This window comes from Pelodiscus sinensis, chromosome 25 (assembly GCF_049634645.1).
Source record: "Pelodiscus sinensis isolate JC-2024 chromosome 25, ASM4963464v1, whole genome shotgun sequence".
NCBI classification, from domain to species: Eukaryota; Metazoa; Chordata; order Testudines; family Trionychidae; genus Pelodiscus; species Pelodiscus sinensis.
Window position 1 is genome coordinate 6,854,129 of NC_134735.1, and position 22,475 is coordinate 6,876,603.

The 22,475-nt window shown below is 40.4% G+C and overlaps 1 protein-coding gene across 9 annotated transcripts; it reads right to left on the reverse strand.

Moving 5' to 3' along the window:
* Positions 1–208: 208 nt before the first annotated feature.
* On the reverse strand, positions 209–16,275 carry SFPQ (splicing factor proline and glutamine rich). Of its 9 annotated transcripts, none has more exons than XR_012897601.1 (12): positions 15,529–16,274; positions 14,829–15,017; positions 14,438–14,739; positions 14,177–14,272; positions 13,278–13,474; positions 11,548–11,632; positions 10,859–10,976; positions 10,612–10,660; positions 10,414–10,535; positions 4,296–7,643; positions 1,056–1,103; positions 209–275 (listed from the first exon to the last, which is right to left on the reverse strand). XR_012897601.1 is itself a non-coding variant. In XM_075908797.1 (11 exons), the coding sequence occupies exons 1-10, from the start codon at positions 16,195–16,197 to the stop codon at positions 1,080–1,082; spliced, it is 1,851 nt and encodes a 616-aa protein (XP_075764912.1). In that variant the 5' UTR covers positions 16,198–16,275; the 3' UTR covers positions 209–275; positions 1,056–1,079. The 9 variants fall into 9 exon arrangements, 4 of the variants coding, with proteins under 4 accessions (XP_075764912.1, XP_075764910.1, XP_075764911.1 ...); XR_012897600.1 differs by having other exon boundaries at positions 209–278; XR_012897599.1 differs by having other exon boundaries at positions 209–1,103.
* Positions 16,276–22,475: the final 6,200 nt, after the last annotated feature.

Sequence of the window (22,475 nt, forward strand, 5' to 3'; positions counted from 1 at the left end):
AGGTTTATTGATGCTGAAGAGCTGGAAAGCCTCAAATGGCTTATCTTTGTTCTAAAAAAGAAAAATTAAAAAGTTTTATCAACTCCATTCAAGAGACTTCTGATCTTAAGAATCTATATTAAAATCAGGTCACATTTTACACAGAAATGGATAAGTAGTTAGGGTCACTTCTTACAAATTCAGTATTTTAAGGTTATCTACTACTCACCCATTCACTTTGCAGCAGGCTTCTCCATATCACCTGACATCACATTCTGGATTGTGCTCAGGCTCTACTGCTATGAGAAAATAGGTAAGTTAAGGTCTCCATGAAATGATTTTATACCTGCTCAATATAAATCAGTTATTTGGTGATTCTCAGTTTGGCCATTCCCTTTATGAGGTGTATTATCTAGGCAGAGGAGGAAGTTGGGAGTTTAAAAGCAGAACATGATCAAGCAAGAGTGACAGCTTGCACAACAATAACTAATTTGGAAGTGTAAAGAGCATGTTACTGTACAGCAGGGGTTCCCCAAAAGCTTATTCAGAGGGTGAACTGCATCAACAAGACTTGTTTGAGAATTACCCACTCCCCTATTCACTATCACAATTGGCTACCAAAGAAAACTATAGTAATTGCTTACATGAAAATGTAAGTTTAGCTTTAATGCTATTTAGCTACTGAAAAAACCACTAGTACTGTATTAATAGTTAAAGTGATTAATAGTTTAAGTTATTAGCCAGTGCTGCAAACTACTGTACATAGTATCCTCTGCTTTCTGGATTCAAAAGCTTTGCAACAGTAATGGTGAGTACTGTACTGTATATTTATTCTTTCATTCTATGACTAAATTTATGTATTACAGTATGTACAATAGAAAGGGTTAAAAACACTACAGTATATACTGTGTGAGTGTGAGTGTAAATAAAATAAATAAATAACCAGCTTATAGTACCTGATAGTCCAGCACCACCTAGGTCCCAAAGATTCTGGATTATCGGAAGTCTACTGTAGTACTATTCCAGTCCTTCAGACAAGTTTCAACTTTTAAAGTGAAAGATTGAGTTATACTCACTTCACATGGATGAGCACACTGGTTTCACGCTGCTTGCATCATCTTCACCTAAAGGGTAACAACTGAAGTTATTATAAGAAAAGTACATGAACGAAAGTTTCTGAAAACAAAAGTTCTAACCAATTACAAACTTCTAATGTTTAAAAGTAAAGGTTTAATTGATACATGGACTGATTAGTGAGGGAATTTACGAATTATTCCAAAATGCTAAGTGGAAATAGTATAAGGGGCAAAAGTAGGCTGGTCTACACACCTTTAAGAAAGTAAAGAATATGCAGGTGGTTGCGTGAAGTACTGCACCTAATCTAACCACCAAGCCATAACAGCTAGCTTCACCAGTCTGAGTACAATGAAGTTTGATTGCAGTCAGAGGTATACTATCCCTTATGTGAAGGTATATAAAACTGTCAAACTACACTAGTTTATTTTAACCATAGTTTGGCTTATCTGTAGTAATCCACATTCCATATGGATGAAGCAAAGTGTCCCTGAACACTAGCTGTGCCCAGCCCAAGAATCCTCCCAGTGCACTGCACATCAAAGGACGACACTAGAGTTTGTCATGTGCTTTTTATTACCTTTGTTCTATGTCGGATTCCACCCCCCTGCATATTAAGCCTTTCACTACAGCTATATTGAGGGAATGCTGCAAGGGGCTGAAGGTCATCTACTCATCAGCAGCTAGGGACAAGTCTATACAAAGCTCTGTGCACACTTAGTTGGAGGCAAAGCACACTGCCTTCACAATGCTACTTAGCCAGCCAAATGGATGAGAAATCCAAATTTAAGCTCAGCCCCACCTCTTATAATTCAGTGTCAACACCGTACTAAGCTGACAATAGAAAAATGTAGTATGCACATTATTTTCTATGCTGCAGCACCAAACACCATGCATAAGGGATACTATATCTTTGTGCATCTTTTCAGCATTCCAGATTATGCACTCATAGCCACCCTCTTTCCCCAGTTAGCTCTTCAGTACTGGTGTTCAAAAACATTTATAGATGGGGTAATTCACAGCCCACTGTGGGACTGCACAGTCAAATCCTAACTTGTCAATCATTATCTAGCAGCAATGACAGATGTGGGAGAAGGCCAATCCTCCCCTTTTTTCTTGTCCAGCAGGCTGCCATTTAAAACCCCACTAGCTGGTATGGAGAGAAATCAGAAACTGGTTGATTCCAGCATTGCTAGTAGTGGAAGCCAAGTAACAGTCCAAAACAGCACACTATTTATGCAATTTCTTCAACATGCTTAGCCTCAACATGTTACAAAAGCACAGGCCTTCCTGATCCTGTCACTGCAGCTGGCAATGATTAACAGACATGCAACCCCAATGCCACTGAAGTCCTAAGACTACTCACAGGCCTAAATATTTAGCTGTTCAGTCTTTTGCTATTGGGGAAACTGCAAGCAAGAGACACTTGGTATGCTTAATGTTACAGTAAAAGCCCCCATATGCTACACTGTGCTGTGCTCTCCGCTGACAGCACCGGCATCTGATCTAACAGGTACGCATATGTATTCTGGCACCACACTTCTGAGCTTCAGATAAACTTTTGGGAAAAGTATAATTCATAGTGAAAAAGAAAACCAAGATGAAACACAATGCAAGCACTTCAGTGTACTGTTATTTCTCACACCCACTTATTACAAGTTGTTTGCTTAAAATAGATAAGACTACATTTTTAAGAGACCTCCTGCACTAAACTGTTACTGCAGACAAATCACAGCTAGTATGAACCCCATTGTTTAGTCACAAATAGCTTGCTCCAATTGTCAAAACCCTTTTAACGTTTCAAGTATGCAGAAGGCAGATGTGTCCATATAACCCCTCCATGATATTCTTGAAGACGACACGTCATGTGTGTCTAGTGAATACTCACACAGGCAAAACTGAACAGACCTGACTGTTGGTTTAGAGACACCTAATAATCTAATTCTTGCCGTTTCACAGAAATATGCTGCCAATTTCACTGCTGAATTTTATTCACAGAAAACTTTAAAAGTCACTGGCAATAACTAAAAGAATGGTTACTGTCTGAGAGTTACGAAGTGCAGAAATTACTTTGGTTTTTCAAAAGAACATGAATACAAACAGCAGAGGCAAGCAAGCCTCTTACCTATTTTTTGTTAACTGCGTACCAATGAGTAAGATTCTCTTTGAAGATACAATACAAAAGTACAGTGTCCAAATTTGACAAAAATGTACACCAGAAACAAGAATGCAAAGTAAAACTTTGCATCTCAAGTAGAAAAAACCCTTGCAATACCTCTGTGAAAGATTTGATGCTTTACCAAGAACTAGATCGGGGATGAAATACGGAAACATGATGTCCAGACTCTGAAGTTACAGCTAACTAGCACAACAAAGCGGATAGGAGCAGAAGGTCACCACATTTATAAGTATGGAAACATTTAGGTATATAATCTTTTGAAACACCATAGCTGGTATTTCTAGCAGTGAGGAATTTAGAATAAGCACACACTCAAAGATCGATGAAAAATTATGCTACTTTGATCAGTATGTTCACTAAGATGAATATTTAAAGACAGGAATCCAGAGATTCCCAACAGTCAGCTGCCTTTAACTGAACATGTGTCATGATCACATGTAAAACAAATGTATCTGAAGTTGATAAACCCTGAAAACTAATAATGGAGATAGCTGAAGGCAATTTATGACCTGAGAAGTACTTACACACCCAGCTTTACAGTCTTAAAGCTCACTACAGTGAGCTTTACATTTTTATCACCTAGTTCGCTGAAGGCTAGAGCCATGATTACCATTTTCTAAATAGCCAAGACTCTACAAAGGGATGTACTGCAGATGGGTTATTGTGTCACTACAGAAAGTTAATACAAACCAGTTTTTCCTAGGTGCAAATAGCACCTAGCTGACCAGTTAAATTCTAAAAATCACATTCCCTCGTCCCCACAGAGCTCACCTACGAATAGCTTCATTACAATGTACTTAAGAAAATCCACATAAGACAAGTCATATATGTACATAGGAATCGGGTCTGAGATATTTATCTAAGAATTGCAATAAGTTGCTTATTGCTGCTGAGAGATATAGCTTAAAACCGAAAGACACGCAACTTTGATGCAAGCCAAACATTATACAAGTATGGAGAGTGCTGCACTGTAATTTCATAGTCGGAAGTGTGATGTCAGAATACCCACAGAATAAGGTTACACAGAAAGTCACCAAGTGATATTATATTGCTTGTTACCTACCTGTATGCAGTCGGCAATGAGAATCTCGGAGCAAGCAGGAATACTACATCCGGGTCCTAATGTCCATTGCCATTTGTGGTACTACGTTCCTCACAGTTATGCACTGCAGAAATGCTGGCTAAGTGCAGTTATGTAGCAGGCCACTACTTTTAAGAGTGTAAAATTGCAGTCTCAAAAACTCCAGCAAAAACTTGCTGCCACAGTAAGTGGTTGCCGCCAAGAAGAAGCCAAGAATTTTTCTACCATAAAAATACCACAAAATCTCACAAAAGCAGTTTCAATTTTTCATAAGCTGTGTTTCTATTAGGTGATATGATGTATCTACATAGTATTGTAGATATGCTCTGTATTCATTTTTAAGGAAGGGTGAAAACATGCAAAAGGATACCCATTTCTATAGGCTGTGTAACTCAAACTGAAGTTTAAATGGGCTCAATTTAATTAAAGCAGACTGAATTGCAAAAGCCAGTATTTTCTCCAAGTCCAATAGAAAAAAGATGTTCGACATGGTCTAGACCATCTGGAAATGGGTCTTGCCACACCAAGGGCTTAATGATTTGAAAACCCTTTACTTCAGTTATCTAAGTCACCTGACTTGAAGACTCCAGAGCCACAGAACCATAGGGAAAGACCGAAGGAACATGACAACTCCTTAAAACCACCTCCCCCACCAACTTAACTGGGTATCAATTTTTAAAAATTCTTACATTTGTCAGCTCAAGATTGTGACTTTAAAAAGGTTTTGAAATAAAATTTGTTAGAAGCTACTTTATGCCTGTTTAACACATGCAACTCAAAGCAGGACTTGATTTTGTTTTTAAAAGTCTGCTTATGTAGCTACAACACTGGTTACACTGTTTAACAAAACTATTTCCATGTTGTAGAAGCCACTGAATCTTTCAGTATATGCATGCTAAACATAGTTTAGCAAGCGGTCTATTTAAGACCTAGCAACAGCTTACATACAAACAGGGGTACCAAAAAGAAAACCTCTGGAAGGTAATGACATCAGATTCCTTCACTCTTCAAAGTTACAGTACTACAAAGGAAAGTATTTTAGGATATGTGCCAGCATCTCTTTAATAATGACATGTAATCTGAAAAATAAACTGAAAAAATTAATTTAATGTTTACGTTCAGAGTTCCCCACCTCAGACTTTCACCCACTGTGGGTGTTCAAAAGCACCCTTTTGAAAATATTTGAGTCCTTACTAAAAAAATTCATACAAAATTGAACTGCTGATTTCAAACTAAGAATCCTATACGGAATACCTCCAGACACATGCTCTCCAGTTTAAGAACTGTTGACCCAAGATTTCCTACATTTCAATTCATAGCAGTATAGTGTCAACCATCTTTAAAAGTTCTGGGAAAATGTGAACAGATTTGCCAAACCGGCTGAGTCTATTGCAACACTTAATATTTAGTCACACACCTGGTACCACCATTTCACAGCTTGCCAGTATTTTACATTTGAAGTTTGTCAGCATTTAAACAAGTGCTCACTTCTGAAGAGGGACTGTTTGTATTTCAAGATAATGAAGCCTAGATACTGAAGTTTTATCCATACAGACACAGAATTTAGGATTAGCCAATGCTTAGCACAAATAGTGGGAAGACCTTCAACAATTAAAGCTATTCACAGAATGCTCAACATTTTGGGAGCCAGGTAAAAATACAGTCATACCAAGTAAGTCTACCAACTTTGCACAAGCAGGCTGATTATCCTGCCTTAACACCAAGGCATTTTGCACTGGGAAGCCATGCTCCCAGCTTGTCAGGTATAACCACGGTAATAGAGTAACTACATTAATATGAGAGTCCAGAATACCTTGAATTCTTATGGGGGGGTTTAATGAATTGGACAGCAACCTAAATTCATCAAATCTCCTGTCAATCTTAGAGGGGTTTATTCCTAATATATAGGATTAGCTACTGAACTCCTACTCTTGCCTTCCAACTGTATCAAAATATGACTATCAGAATTGGGGTTCTGATACCAGGAGAACCCCTCAGTGAGTTGAGCCAACTTGAATACGTGGCACATGACCTGGCACATTGTCAGCAGAGGCTCCAAATGAAAAGGAATGCTAAGATAGGGCATGACTCAAAAAAGAAGCTGAGAATCCCCTGCTACAGTATAAGAAGTTATTTATTTATCTGAATTTAATATGCTGTATTTTAGGATTTACATATACCACAAGATCTAAGATGACTTGAGTTTTTACAGACCCCTGACATTTATCCTGGTTGATTCCTGAACTCTAGAATTAGTCCTCTCAAATTAGCATTCGGACTAAAGTCAGAGTGTAAATTTAAAAAATTCTCCGTTTCACTGAAATACTACTTCCTGGTCTTCTTGCCAAGCAATTTCAGTTACGTATTAAATATTGAACCAGCAAATCCTGCATCTCAGACAACTTACATATAAAAACATTGTCACGGTAACAGTCCTTTAATTGGGAAGTCTGTCAATCCAAGCCATTCTGTGGATTTTAAAAAGTGACCTTTTCAACTTCTGCTTCAAGTCTTTAGAAGATTTCAAGCAGTGGCTGCCAAAGAGATCTCTGCCACCATCCCACCCCCTCAATTGTTAAAATCCAAAGCTCATTACATGACTGCAGCATCATTTGCAGTTTTGCTCCCATTACTTCATCTTACAATGCTTGCAAAAATTGCCATTTATTTCCTTACTGCAGTATAATGAACCCTCTGAAAAATCAGTATCCATTTGAAGATCAATTATGAGACTAATTCTTTGACTCAAACTTAAAGCTTGAGCCATAATGGGAGGCCTCCCCCTTAACTACTTTTCCACATCCTGGTCTAAATCAGACCTCTACTCCAAGTCTCATTTGTTTTATGTTGAACGCTATGGCATTTAGCCTCATTTAAAACCATGAATGGCAAGTTTAAGATCAGAATAGTAACTACATTTAGTATTCTATTTATTTGAAGCACAGTAAAAAAAAGTTGGTACACTGCCATCAAGTTAGGGATGTTATACATCAAAAAAACAGCTAATTTTTTTGAAACACTGCATTACATAATTAAATTTTACTCATCCAAACAGACCACTTACAAATTTTAGGTCAATAGTTTCTAACATCCATAAAAATGTAGCTTTCTTACTAAAATGCAAGAATTAAAAAGTTGGTGTCTAAACAAGGCAGACAAAAACAAACTGGAATGAAACTCTACTGGTCACATCTAAAATCGGGGCTTTTTGTTTGGGCCTTCATATTCTTCTCTCCCTCTACCATATCCTGCTGGTGTTCCAGGCCCCATTCCTCTAGGACCCTGAGCACCCACGGGTCCCGCACCTCCCTGCCCAAAGCGTTCAGCACGCTATTGGAACAATATTAACAGTTCATTATATGTAGTTGATGTCCATGTGTGTTAAGAATATATTTTTAGAAGGTTCCGTAGTCAAGGTTCGTCGATACAATCACCATTGAGCCGATCCACAGGTACCGGGAACATAGAAAGGAAAAAAGGGTAATTTAAAAATTAGTTTCTTGTAATACATGCCTTGAGGTATGTTCCCAACTTGATGCATTCTCATACATCTGTTACAAAGAACAGATACTCCCTGCAGTGCTAGAAATGTAAGCATTAGTGCAGATGTGAATTAACACCCTTTCTAAAATAAGCTGTAGCAGTTCTCAACCAAGTTTACACAAATAGCTTGTAAACTCTCACCTTTATTTCAGTACAAGTTGTTTACATCAAGTTTTCCAAATAAGCCTAACCAGAAAATGCAGATTTAGTTCACTGAAGTATGAGCTGACATTAATAAAATGTCATTATAAAGTGGATGCCTACTCACCAGTTAATGGCATGTGCTGCATTAGAGACCATGTGCTTTTCAAGATGGGTTTAAGACTACATCTGCTGACTAAACTGCAGAAGCCTTTAGTAAAACAAACAACTGTAATACAGTGCTACTGAATTACAAGAATGAAAAATATGAAAAGCTAATAAAGCAGTGATTTACCTAACCAACACAATTGCTTGATTAAAAGACCTTTATATAACCTCATTTTAGGTCTACTGCTACATAACCAAATTTAAAATGGGTTCACAGAACTATATTTTAACCAGTGTTTCAAGTTTACTCTTTGTGTATTTCACAGGTGCACCCATTAAAGCCGCCTCCCCCCCCCATCACAAGCTCTTGGAAAGTCCACTAAGACTTTACAATTATTGAAAGGCTTCATGGACTGTCTCCCATCGAGTTGTAAACACTGAATTAGACTGCAATAAAGCAGAAACTTCACATCTAGTACATCTAGCTGCACATATTTCTACCAAGCTTCGAGATAAATAAGTAGGTATGGCTGGCAGCAGATCTCTGAAAGTTACATAAGTACTGTGAAGTCAAAGATAACTCCCAACTTCCATTTCAAAGGAGTTTCACTACTCCCTAACAGCTATAATTTCAGTCTACTAAACTAAGTTTGTAAATACAGTTCATGGATTCAGACGTTTCTCCGGTTATGGTATAGAATTGTTTGAAAGTTACTTCAACCTTTCTGCAGAAGGAATTTTCAGAAAATAAGGAGTTTCTAGCGTCTTCGTAACTTGTCTTCTTTACAGAGTTTGACACCAGCTAAAATCTAATTGCAACTCTTAATTGGGATGGCTCTGTGCCACACAGTGCAATGTCCTAGGGAACTTTAGGCACTTAATCTAAACAGAAAATAGGTCTGGATGGTATCAAGTTGTTTTAAAATATTACGCAAGTTCAACATGCACCTGTACCCAAGATATTTTAGAGTAAGGAAGGAAAAAAGGTACACAGCATTCACCACGGACTACCTAACTAGACACTTATGAGTTGCTTAAAAATGTTGAAAGTAGATAGATGCATTAAGGTCATCAGCATCATCTACTGAATCAATGCTTTGCAAAGTTAGCTACCCGAAGTATCGTTTCCATAAAAGCAGAAGATACCTGGCAAGCTACTATGGTAGCACACCATATTAAGTCAGAGACCTGAGTACAGTCTAACCTTAAACCCACCCAGAAAATTTTCTTCTGCATTTTGTGCCACAGAGGGTATGCACCCTCGACAGAGGGTGGAAGCATACTATATCAACCACTTGACCCAGAATAGACTTCCATCCTATTAAAGCATTTCTGTCGGCACTGCTCCAGTGGGATAGCACCAAGCAGACTCCAACCCCATGCACACATTTAGTGTGCCAAAAATAGTTGAAACATACCTCTAAATGTGAGGTATGCAATAGTTTAAGAACCTGCATCTACTACAATCATGCCCAGTAAGTGGGAACCAACAAGTTATCATTCCTTTGTCAGATAGTCACAAAATGACTACAGTCAGGGAGTGCAGGGAATATTTAAACATGCCTACAACAACTGCATTTCTGCTCTTCTGATGTTATGGCAAATATTAGCGCACAGAATATGGCATACCATGTGCCATTTGATTACTCAAGTTGACAGTGATGAGTAATCTGTTGCATAAACATACGTGAGTACAGATTTGCATTTTGCAATGTATCAGTGCAAGGGTGCACTGATTTTGTAACTAGACTTGGAAGGACCAGATTTTAATTGATGTCAGTAAGAATAAAACCATGTAGCACCTGTGGATATTTGATGAAATTATGAAGTAGTTTAAGACAAAACTAATAACCAAGCTATGTGGTTTGTCCTATCAGTTTGTTGCAAATTTCTACAGTAATTATATCTTGATAAATAATCCTTACATTTGTTACAGCAAAAATTCAAACTCTTGGAAATAAATCCAGTATTTTAAATAAAAAATCATGATAAAAATCCTTCCAAGTCTAAATATAATGCAGGTACTCAAAACCCAACCAGTAACAGGGTTAATGACAAATATGCTTAATAGCACATTTGAATTTGCTTACAGACACAACTTCTATTTAAAGGACCATACTTGTAAGAACTAAGTTATTACTGTACATACTGCCAGACTAGTCTTCAATATTGCTACTGCATACACTGACCAAAAAAGCAGACAGTACTTAATGAGATTTAAACCATCTACCACTTAAACTGGTAGAGTTAAGAATTTCCCACCTTAATTTCCCCTGTACTAAAAGAAAGCCACCACAGGATACATTACCATGTCACTTCCCATCATAGAACCACTCATGGCTGGCTGGCCAACACCAGGACTGGCTTCGTAACCTATGCCGGCACCACCACCCATAGGTGGGAATTTCTGAGCTGCTGCACCATATGGATCTGAGAAAGAAAAATACATAATCATATTCTGACAAGTTATATGTTAACTATCTAAAGGATTGTTAAATATCTTTACCTCCCATGTTCATTGTGCTGGCACCACCCATTCTCATGTCTCTCTCTCTCTGCAAAGGGAAAAACAGAACATCGAGTCAGTGATGTTCCCCTTTAATACTGGGCCATTTAACAGTATCTGGTCACCTATTGAAACTTTAGCATTAGTTACTTTAAACTATTATTTGAAACGGAAATCTAAGAAAATCCCAGTAGCTTGTCAAATTAATTTAATTTTCCATAACCCACAAGTTGTTTGAAATACTTACTGGATCCATGTAACCCATTCTACTGTAGTTCTCTTCCCTCTGTCTTCTCATCTGTTCTTCCATCTCACGCTGGCGAATCATCATTTCCTCTTCCCGTCTACGACGTTCTTCCTCCTGCCTGATAAATTAGGTGTTATTATCCCTCAAAAGCACAATATTGACATCCTTAACAATTACATAACCAACATGAGAGCAGTTAGCATCTTAAAATGTGCATTTGTTTAGTGAACAAAAAGTTTAAGTTATTCAACTTCAGTGAGAGTTGAAAAAAATTAACCATGTAATACTAACAGGAGCTGAAGATAGAGATGTATAATCCCATTTAAAAAAGTTCACTGATAAAATGGCATTACATTTAAACCAGAATCCCACAGGTGGCTTCCCGGACTGCTCAGATCAAGCCTGCTGCTCTGAACACTGGGGCTGCTCCAGCACAACAGGCCACTAGAACCTGGTTAACCCTTTATGCCCCTAGTTGCCGGACATCACTAAGAATAGCTACAAAACTCAAATTTCTCAAGATGTCTTAAGTAAAAAAAGTATTTTACCAAGATAAATTAGTTTTAACAAACCTCAACTTGAGAATTGTATTTGCACATGCATAAGCTGCCAATCTGCACAAAGAATATTGTTTTACAGTAGTTAAATTTAGTTAGCATCAAGCTCTTGTTTATTAACCCCAGAACTACCTCAGCTGAATTTCCTTGCGTTTCTGCATTTCCTGATTATGAAGTTCCTCCATACGCCTCAATTCTTCCTGACGCCTCATAAGATCTGAAAAAATAAGTTTGTCAATTCCCCTTTTCTTCCCACCCTTTTCTTTTACAAGTTTTTTTTTCCCTCGCAAAACATTCTCACTTCAACCACTGCCATTTAAGTTCTACACAGCACAAAACTTACGCAGACAGCACTGTTTTTTTTACAACAATTATAAGGCTTGTCTCTACTACACAGTGGATCAAGGATGCAGCCATCAATCCACTAGTAGTTGAAGCAGACATGAACAGCAAGCACTCTCTTATGCCACTAAGTGGAGTCAACAGGAGAACATCAGCAGATCTTTACTGCATGGAAGGCCCTATGGTAAGTAGTCTTATCTTAGTGAAACAAAGAAGCACTTTTAAAGACTAACAAGTTTAGTAGGTCATGAGCTTTCATAGGGCAGACCCACTTCACTTTCAGAGTATGATCTGAATAGGCATGACCATTTTATAACAGGGAAAGGTAAAAAAATTACAAACTGACAATTCAGCTACATAGAACAAAAGGTGGGGGGGTAAGGGGGGGAACTACAAGGAAGGAGAAAATTGCTTATTGTAAGAGTCAATTAAGTGGCTAATCTGGGGTCACTATGAATATCAAAAGGTGGGGGGAAGCTGTCTGTCATGTGTAAGGTAATTATCTCAATTAAGGCCTGTTCACAACATGTTGAGCATAAATAAAAGTTCTGAGGTCTCCCTCTAATCTGGTATTAAGTCTCTTTGTTGTAAGATGTGTATTGTCAGGTCTTTAAGAGAATGACCAATTTGATTGAACGGATTGCTTGATTTACAGGAGTATGAGCCCTTGATCAACATGAAGGCCCATATTCCTGTACATCCAGCAATGTGATATATGCCATTATGTGCCAACAATGCCCCTCTGCAATGTATATTGGACAAACTGGTCAGTCACTTTTCCAAAGAATTAATGCTTGCAGATCAGACATCAGAAATTGCCACATGCACATGTGTCAGCCAGCATTTCAATCAAATTGGTCATTCTCTTAAAGACCTGATAGCACAGGTCTTACAACAAAGACTTCAACATCAGATTACAGAGGGAGACTGTAGAATTTATTTATGCTACAATTCAACATGTTGCAAAGAGGACTTAATCAAGATAATCCACTTAATTAAGATAATCCACTTAATTGACTTAAAATAAGCAATTTCCTCCTTCCTTGTAGTTCCCCTCCTCATCCCCCACCTTTTGTTCTATGTAGCTGAATTGTCAGTTTGTAGACCAGGCTTTAGTCACTCCCTTTTAAATAACAGCTGGCCAAACGGAACCAAAATACAAAGCCAGTCAATTTTGTAGGAAACTCTTCACAGCATCCAGAAATCAGTTTAATAGAGCTACAATATAACTATGTAAATCCAACGAAAAGTCCTGTGGCACCTTATAGACTAACATTTATTGGCACATAAGCTTTCATGGGTAAAGACCCACTTCATCAGATGCATGTAATGTAAATTCCCATGTCTACCTCTCTTGATATGTAAATCCAGACTTCACAAAGCCAGTTTGTACTCCGCTACTATGCCAAAAAAGTTTACAGGGAGCACAAAACAAAATAATGAAAATGTAAACATCCGCACGACTGATAGCATGCACAAAACCAGAAAAACTGCAATAGAAGAATTAGTGCGCCAGTTACCTTGACGCAAGAGATTTGCCTGATGTTCATGATAGGCATCTTCCATTTCACTTTCAAGCTTGTCCTTAGCATCTTTCATATTTTTCTCCACCTGATCTCTCTGCTGTTTTTCCATTTCATCTAAAGATTTCCACCTCTGAGAATATTCAAATTCAAAACTGCCATGCTGAGCAAAGCGGGGAGGAGTTTCTCTCTCCCTACAAATGGAATAGAAAATATTCACTAATTCTGAATTTAGAAGACAGACTAGACAAACAGGTTCACTAATGCTTAATTCAAAATTAGCCAGTTTCTTCCTAAATCACAGCATCTTCAAATAAATTCAAATTATGATGAACAATGTTTTAAAGACTTAGAAAACTATTGCTGCTCACATTACTGTCTTCTAATCTCTAGAAAATCCCAGTAACAGGCATAGTAATTTCTTTACAGAAAAAATTTAAAAAGCATATTAGAAAAAAAACCCTCGTGATCGTTTAAACCAAGGATTCTGCCCATGAAAAAAAGGGACGAGTTGGACTGAGAAAAAGTCCCCTTGAAAAGTCAAATGATAACCACACCTTCAACACTGCAATTCTCTGAAGATCGTTGTTAAGCTTCACTGAAGTGCTTCAGACCATTAATATTAAAACATTTAATTAAAATACCCTAATTTTGAAATCTGTATGTGAAAAGGGCAAGTAATGTTTCTATATTACTTGTTAAACAGTAAGCCGTTTTCATAGTGATTTTTAAGGTAACGTTCTTTTAGTGAATAAATAATCTGCAAGACATGATCAAATTCAATGTTGGTTTAGCATTTGCTCTGCAACCATCATGTATTATAAAGAGCATGTACTGTAAGATATCTGAGATTAATACATCTTATTTTATGCATCGAAGACAAAGTATGCTCCTACTTTTGATACATTGGATTCTTCTGAGCAAGCTTTTCTGGAAGACCATCTTCATCATCCAGTTGTTCAAGCGGTTCCACAATAACTGGCCTAGGAGTACTAAAACAAAACAAAATCACATTTTCCCTAGTATTAATACTTTAGTTTTTAGAGAAAACATTTATAACCATAACTACTTAATCTAACTTGTGAGAACATTAAGAAACTAAATGTTTACCTGTACATACATTTACATAAGAATTTTTATATAGTCAAACAGCTTACGTGGTCAACAAGAATACACCTTCGCTGCACCGTTCAAATGCTTTTCTTGCAGCTGGCTTAGATGCAAATTCAACAATGCCTTTTCCTGTTGATCTGCCACGATCATCTACAATCACAACAGCTCTTTCAATTGGACCGAACTGTGAAAAAGCTTCCTCCAGTAACTCATTGGACACATAGGGCGAAAGATTACGCACAGAAAGAGCAGCAGCATGTGTGGCAAAACGAACACGAAGCTGTCGGCCTCTCATAGGAATATCATCAAGTTCTGCCTTTGCAATTTCAGCCAGTGCTCTGGATTCCTGAAAAAGTTTCAGAGCCAGTTTCAATAATTGCATTTCTATATCTTAGCTAAACAACAAATTAAAATGGCTAGTGTAGGAGAACCCACCAATTTAATGAATCCAAATCCTTTCCCCTTGTTGATAAAAACCTCTCCAGGCTCCCCATATTTAGCAAATAATCTTTTGAATTCTTCGTCTGTAATATCAGCAGGCAAGTTGCCCACAAAGAGACGGCAACGTTGGGTATAAGTCTTCTCTCCAGGTCGCCTCAGAAGAGACAGATTTGCTTTAAAGCCCTAGGAAAAAAAACATTCAAAGACATTAGTTTTTATACCACCCTGTTCATGACTTGCCAGATCCCACGTTGGCATTAGCCCCCTTGAACAGATTAAGTTACCAATGGGGCCATACAGCCTGGGCAGCCCCCAGCCCACAACAGTAATTCCCTGTATCCTGGCGCTTGTGCGGCTGCTCAGGGGAAGTCAAACGCCATAGCTAGGTTTGCGCTTGTATTAGTGGTGCACATTCACACATGATGGGGCACAAAATTTATTCCACACACCCGTAGGCCTAGAAAAAAACCCCGCCCAATTGGGACCACGCCACCCTGCCTACTGGCAGCAACAGCTCCTCCAGACCCATGGCCTTTCCCCTAACGCCGCAGCGTGCAGAACACCCCCCCCCCCCGCTTCCACGCCCCATCCTTCTCCCGGAGCTGCCTCCAAGATGGCGCCCGAGCGCGCGCGGGGAGTCCAAGCGCAGCCGCCGCCATCTTGTCGCTGTGGGGGAGGGGCGGGCCTGGCTCACCTCGTCCGCGCTCTTCTCGCCGCTGCCTCCGGCCTGGCCCTGCTGCGAACCGAGGCCCTGAGCTTGGTGCTGCTGGGCCTGGCCACGCCCGCGCAGCTCGCCACCCGGGCCGCCGCGGTGCCCCGGCCCCCCCTTTTGGTGCGGACCGCCCAGGCCCTGCTGGGGGCCTCCGGGGCCCTTGGGCCCGCCGCCCGGAGACTGGCCCTGTCCTTTCTTCGGGCCGCCGACCGGGGTGGGGCTCGGCTTCGGCGGCGGCTGCTGCGGCCCCTGCCCCCCGGGGCCGGACGGAGTGGAAGGCGGGGCGGCGGCCTGGGCCTGCGGCTGTTGCTGTCCGGCGGCCTGCGGCTGTTGCTGTCCCGCCGGGGCCGCGGAGCCGGCCTGGCTGCCGGAGGGGCCCGAGGTAGTAGCGGTGGCGGGAGAGGAGACGGGCGGAGTGGCAGTCGAGACGGGCGTCTTCGGAGGTTCGGGCTTCGATCCCGCGCTGGGAGGGCCGCCCACCCCCGGAGGGCCGCCCCCCAAGGGGCCGCGGGCCTGGCCCAGACCCATGCCGGGCGGCGGAGACCGGAAATCATGGTTGGGGCCTCCCCGGCCGCCGCCGCCCCCTCCGCGCCGGTGGAAGCCACCGCCGCCGCCCCCGCCGCCTCGGCTACGGAACCGATCCCGAGACATGGTGGCGCCGCCGCCGCTCTTTCCTCCTCGGCTCAGAGCCCTGCGCACAAAATGGCGGCTACGCCAAACGGCCTCGCCGGCGCCTTTGTCCACCCCTTATATACCTTCCCCGCCCCCGGAAACTGCTCGGCTACCTCGGGTAACCAATAGGGAGCCGAGTTTACTAAGAGTGACGGCTTTAATAGCCTATAGTTCCGGACCGCCTACGCCACGTCTTTTCTCCCGTTGGTAGGAGTTCTGCTCACTGATGATTGGTCCGTTTGACCTCAGCGTACCTGACGGTATGAACCGTCATGCGTCTTTGCGCGGATTGGCCAATATGACGGCAGGCGGGTCGGTCAGGACGCAATATGGGTAATGATTGGATGGCAGCCGAGTCACTCATGCTACTAAGCTACCCACTCTGTAAGGGAGGGAGACTAAAGGGCCTGTCAACTGCTACAGTGTAACCAATGGCTCCGCTGTCCGCCATGCAGCCTCAGCCACGTGGTGCGCATGACCCTGAGCTGCAGGCTCGCCTAGCGTGTGGGGGGGGGGGGAGCTGGTTTCAGTGGCAAGCTAGCCCCCCCCTTTCCCCAACAGAAGGGAGGCCACTGATTGCCCGTCAGCAAAGCCCGCCCTTGTGGCTGGCCTGGGACTCAGAATAATGGGATTCTCTTTGTTCAGTGGCAGACTCACTGCTACTGTCAAAAGCCACTTTACCCCCAATTTAGGGTGATTTTCAGAGGGGCTGAATATCCCCAGCTCCGCCTGAAGTTAGTGATTTCCAGGCACCCCAAAATCACTGTTGAATAGGTTAAACCAGATCACAGGATGGTCTGTAAACTATTTCAGTGGGGGATGCATATCTCAGAAAGTACAATTAAATGGGCCACAGGACAGGTTATAAATAAAACTGTGATAACTGTAGGCACAATATTAAAAAGCATCAGAATGTAATCACATTTTACTTGTACACACGTTACATAAGATTTCGCTGGTTTGGAAATCCTTTGTTTAGATTTCAGTTGGTTGGGGGAAATGTAAGGAATTGCAGTCATTAACATTTTTATTGAATTTAGCCTGGTCTACAGCTCAGGGAGGCATCACAGATAAAGCTGGAGAGATAACAGATTATTGTCTCGGCAATTTGATATAGGCCCAGTCATTTCTAATTGGAACATTTCTAGCAAATCAAAACGTTTAAAAAAACAGGTCAAAGGAAACATTTGCTTGTGCCGATTTTTAAACATTTTTAAAAATATTTTATATAAAATAAGAGGAAATGTTGTCTGGTAATCCAAATTAGACCTCACTTTTGAACATATCAAGCAACATCTTACTATACCAGAATAGTCCTTCTGTACCATACTTCAATATCTCCATAGAGGAAATTGAAATGTTTCCTTTCACAATGCCAAACACCCCATTTTGATATTTTCGAGGAGATTTGAGGTTTTTTTCCTAAATGAACTATTTGACAAAATCAACACAAATTCACAAAACATTTTGGTATTACCAAATCTGTATTTCTCATTCCAAAAAAATAAGCTTAGCATAAGAAATTTCATGCAGTTTAATCACAAGTGAAAATTTTCCAGTTAGAAAAATAATGTAATTTAATGAGCCTCCATTATTATATAAAAGTAGTCATTCCATTTAAGCTGTGACATTGAGCTTTGTGGTAACATTTTAATCCACCACTAGATTTTACTACCAGTCCCAAGAAGGTTGTATGGAAAAAAATGTCAGCTAGCTGGTGGAAAAGCAGATTTGGGCTGGGACGCAAAAATATTTATAACATGGGAACCCCACTAGAGAACTACTCTGAAAAGTAATACTACACAGATCTCTATTGCATAATACTACTATCACCACATTCTGCAGATCAATATACAGTAGCCCAAATACATCCCACGTGGATAGCACCATTGAGTGCAATAAAGTTATATAATGGACTCATTTAGTTGCTATTATTAGAGCCATGTGGCATTTGGTAGTTTCAGTTTTGAGCATTTCAATTCATGCAGGTTTGCAATTTCTCCCCCAAGCCCTCTGTTTCACATTCAATTTCAAGGAGACCAAAAACTCAAAGCAAAACTCAATCAAAACCAAATCTTGTTCTTGTTTTTCTACTGAAACCAAAACATTCATGTGGTTTTGGTGTGAAATTGTAAAGTGGGCCCAGGTTTGTTGAAATTGTTTATTAAGTCTTTGGATGATCCAAGGCAGAGCATTTACCATGTACATGAAACAAAGTTTCATGGATTCCACTATAACTTCTGCTTTTAAAGAGATAATTCTTACTGCTCTAATTAGTTTTGTAAAACATTATATACATAACCAGCATGATACCAATGAACTTAATGCCAGCAGGATGGATCCCAAAATGATGTTTCAAAATGGATGCTCTCCTGAGATGGGAGTTCCAGTTGCCAAGAGCAGTAAACATTTCCACCGCTAGGTGTCTCAGTGGTTGTATTACAGGGAAAGCATTTTTTAACTCATGCTAACCAAAATACAAATAACTGGCATTTTCTTCATCACACTGGAGTATTTCCATTCAGTGGGCAGCGAAAACAGAGAATATTCAATATACAGTCAATATTGCTGCCTTTGCTTAAGTGAAAGATATTTTTAGTTTAGGGTGCTTCCATTTGACAACATTCTTTAGATTGCATACCAAGAATGAAAAGCAATGGAGAAACAACGATGTTCATTTGCCACACACCTACAGGACAAGAGGGGAGTGGAAACAAGGAGCAACTCTTGGGACCAACTACCAATGCACTTTTAGTTCCAGGATGCTGTGTGTGGGATGTAAACAAGATATCTTGTGGCTAACAAAGACAGACAAATAGATAAGAAGGACTTTGAATTGTATAAAAGACAATTTAAGCAGAGAGTCTCTAGGGGAGACTTCAATCTGGTCTTATTGGGAGGAACTTCCTAGGAATATGAGAATAATTGGGAAGGTTGGACCAGTGACCTACACACAGTATTTGTATGGAGCATAGTACAGAATGAATTCATTGAATGTTGTCATATAGGGGCATGAGATTTCAAGAAAACTCATTGTAGGCAATCATTACATCTGGTGAGAAAGGAACAGAGAGAAATCATTCCGTGTGAAAAAATGCTACAGAATATAGCTAAAAGACTATAAATGAGACATTATGGACTTTAGTTTCTCTGAAAAGAATACGGGGAATAAGAATCAGTAAAAATGACATCACAAGGCATTCTGAGGTCAATATCTATATGAACTGGAAAGCGAAAAGGAGGAGACAACCAAACAAGAATTCTCAGAATCAGTTAATATATTCAAGAAAGATAGAAAAATGGCAAAACAAGCTAACACTATTAAATAGGCTAAGATGGCTCTTGCAAATGTAGAGGAACATGGCATTTAGGGAGAAAGAAAGTCCAGTAATAAATGAACAAGGGTGGCAAATTAGTGATTGGAAAACAGCTGAGACACTAAACTGCTTTTTTAAATGCCATGAAAAGAAAAAAAATGCAGCCTGATTATGCAACCTCAGAGGACTATCCACAGGAAGGATGCAGAAGAGATGGAAAACTGTATGCTATTTGCCTCATGGAGCTTCAGGGAATTCTCTCTCATGTGTGGCCTGGCGCTTTGAACTGTTAAATATCATCTCATTCTTATCACTCCAGTTTCAAGTTCCTCCAGACCTTCCTTTATGATATTCTGCTCTCCTTTTGGATTGCCAATACCTCCTCGTTTTATATCATCTGCAAATGTTATTAGCATGCTCCCACTTTTTGTGTCAAGGTCATGAATGAAAATATTAAATAAGATTAATCCCAAGACTGATCCCTCAGGAATGCCACAGATAACTTCCCTCCAGCCTGACAATTCACCTTTCAGCATGACCTGTTGGTAGTCTCCCTTTTAACCTGTTCCTTACCCACCTTTAAATTCTTATATTAATCACCATCTTCTCCAATTCAGAGAGATCAGAGCAATTATATTCCTTTTAGGTAATAATTCAGATATCTTCTCAAAGAAAGGGATCGGGTAGATCTGGCATGATTTACCTTTTGTAAAGCCATGTTGTATGTTATCTCTTTGCCTGGGAAGTGCAGAGAACAAGCCAAATTGAAGAAGTGTCCATCTAATCATATGCGAAGACTTGTCAGGAAATCTTTGAAGAGAATAATCCTTAGGAAAGTGCTCGTGCATTTGGGGAGACACAGGGATATTGTGTGTAAGCACAACAGTCCACATTTATTCCTTGGGTAACTCTACTAAATTCCCTGGAGTTACACCAGGAATTAATTTGACATACTTCTTGCAGACTCAGGGGATGCTCCAGGGCTGGAACACCATGGGGAAAAATTGGTGGGTGCTCAGTGCCCACCAGCAGCTAAGCTCCCCCTACTACTCGCTTACACCTTGTGCCTCCTGCCCATGGGCAGCGCCTTTGATCTGCTCCTTCCCCTTTCTCCCAGCGCCTCCTGCCACCCAAAACAGAATTCAGAGCCTCCAGGAAGGAGGGGAGGGGGAAGGTCACAGCATGCTTGGGGAGGGGTGGAAAGAAGTGGAGTCGTGGAAGAGGTTTGGGGAAAGAGGTGAAGGGTAGGGGGAAGGGGTAAAGTAGGAAGGGCCTGGGGTGGAGGTTGAGCACTCCTCAGCTCGAGCAGAAGTCAGCACCTATGGATTCTTCAGTTTTCTTTTGGCGACCATTTGTCTAATCTTACTAAATAAAAGAATGAAACATGGATATGAATAAGATCAGCACCTGCAATGACAGGGATGAATGAATATTATAAAGGCTCTCAGTCCTTATGCTTCAGCACATGAACAGGCTGCTTTCTCCCCGTACCTTCCCCCACTTCCTCACACACGCCATCGTCCATGACTCTTCAAAAACTCATCTACGCGCTTAATGTTAAGCATGTTTATAAGTCTCAGCAGACCTGGGCCACAATGCATAGCACAAGTAGCCTGTGACACAAATTCCATCCCAGTTTCAAGAACTCATGACCTAATTACCACATTACAGACAATTAGCACACTCTAGAACCATGATTTTCCATGGAATTAATTCTGCTCTCAGTTAGCCATGTATAAATCTAGACTAATTTAGAGATAATCAATGGGATCATTTTGGATTTAACAGCGAGCAGGATCTGACTAACTGTCTCATGATCTTATAAATGCATTGTGAGCATTTTTGATGGGTATGAAATCAGAGGCGTTGGCTAAGTAGTTGGCAATTTTTTTAAAGACAGTCTCTCTTGATAGTTGCCTGATTTTGTAATTATTCACAATAGTGTGCTGCTGAACCACAAAAACAAACAATAAACAAAAACCTTGAGGCATTCTCTAGGATTAAGCATGTGTCCCATTCTAAATACCCAGGTACCTGGGTACAGAAACGATTCTGGAGAGGAGCTGTGATGGATGTGGAGCTGTTTTATAAAAAATTATGAATGCTGCATGTTAACCTGGATAGTGGGAGGATTACTGTATAAGCAATTTAATTGAATAGGGACTGTCAGGAAAAAACAAGCAAGAATGAGAACGGCTCAAAATATGCCACCCTTCTGCAAATAATGCTGACAATGTCTCTTAAGAAACCTTAACTTTGAATCAACCTACATAGGTGATTTGAACCAGGATAGGAAGAAGTCTGTTAACACAGGAGACCAAATGAATCCACACGGGTCTAAAAAGGAACAGTGTCAGGAGAGGGGGGTAGTTGTTTTGGGTCACCAGACTGAGACACAGTCATCCAGGGACGGTAAAAGGCAAGACAGACATGCATATATATGGGTTTTGTTTTAAAATTTTGTTTTTGTATTTCAATACGTAAACCTTTCTTCTGACTGGTGAAATAAACAACACTGTGGTGTTAAGAAAGCTGATTTGTCGCTGTATACCACTGCTCATAAAGTCCGGAAGGGAAGAACAGCAGGTGGAAGAACAGCAGGTGTTCAAAGATTGTTGGTGCCGATTTTCTCTGTACAATGTATGCTTGTGCGGCCACTCAGGAGAGACTCAAATGTCACCCAGCTGATTAGCAGAGTGCCCACGGCTAGGGTTTTTTATTTCTACTGGTGGTGCACATTCGCCCATGTCTTGGTGCACATAAAATGTATTCTGCAACAGGGATGAAAAAAAGTCTGTACATGGGTGGAACACTGGTCAGCACTGCTGAGAGTATGTCTATACTACAGAGGAAGATCAAAGCTGTCGCTGTTGAACTTCCAGGGTTCAAATTAGCAGTCTAGTTAACATAGCTAATTCAAAGTGAGAGGAGCACTCCAGT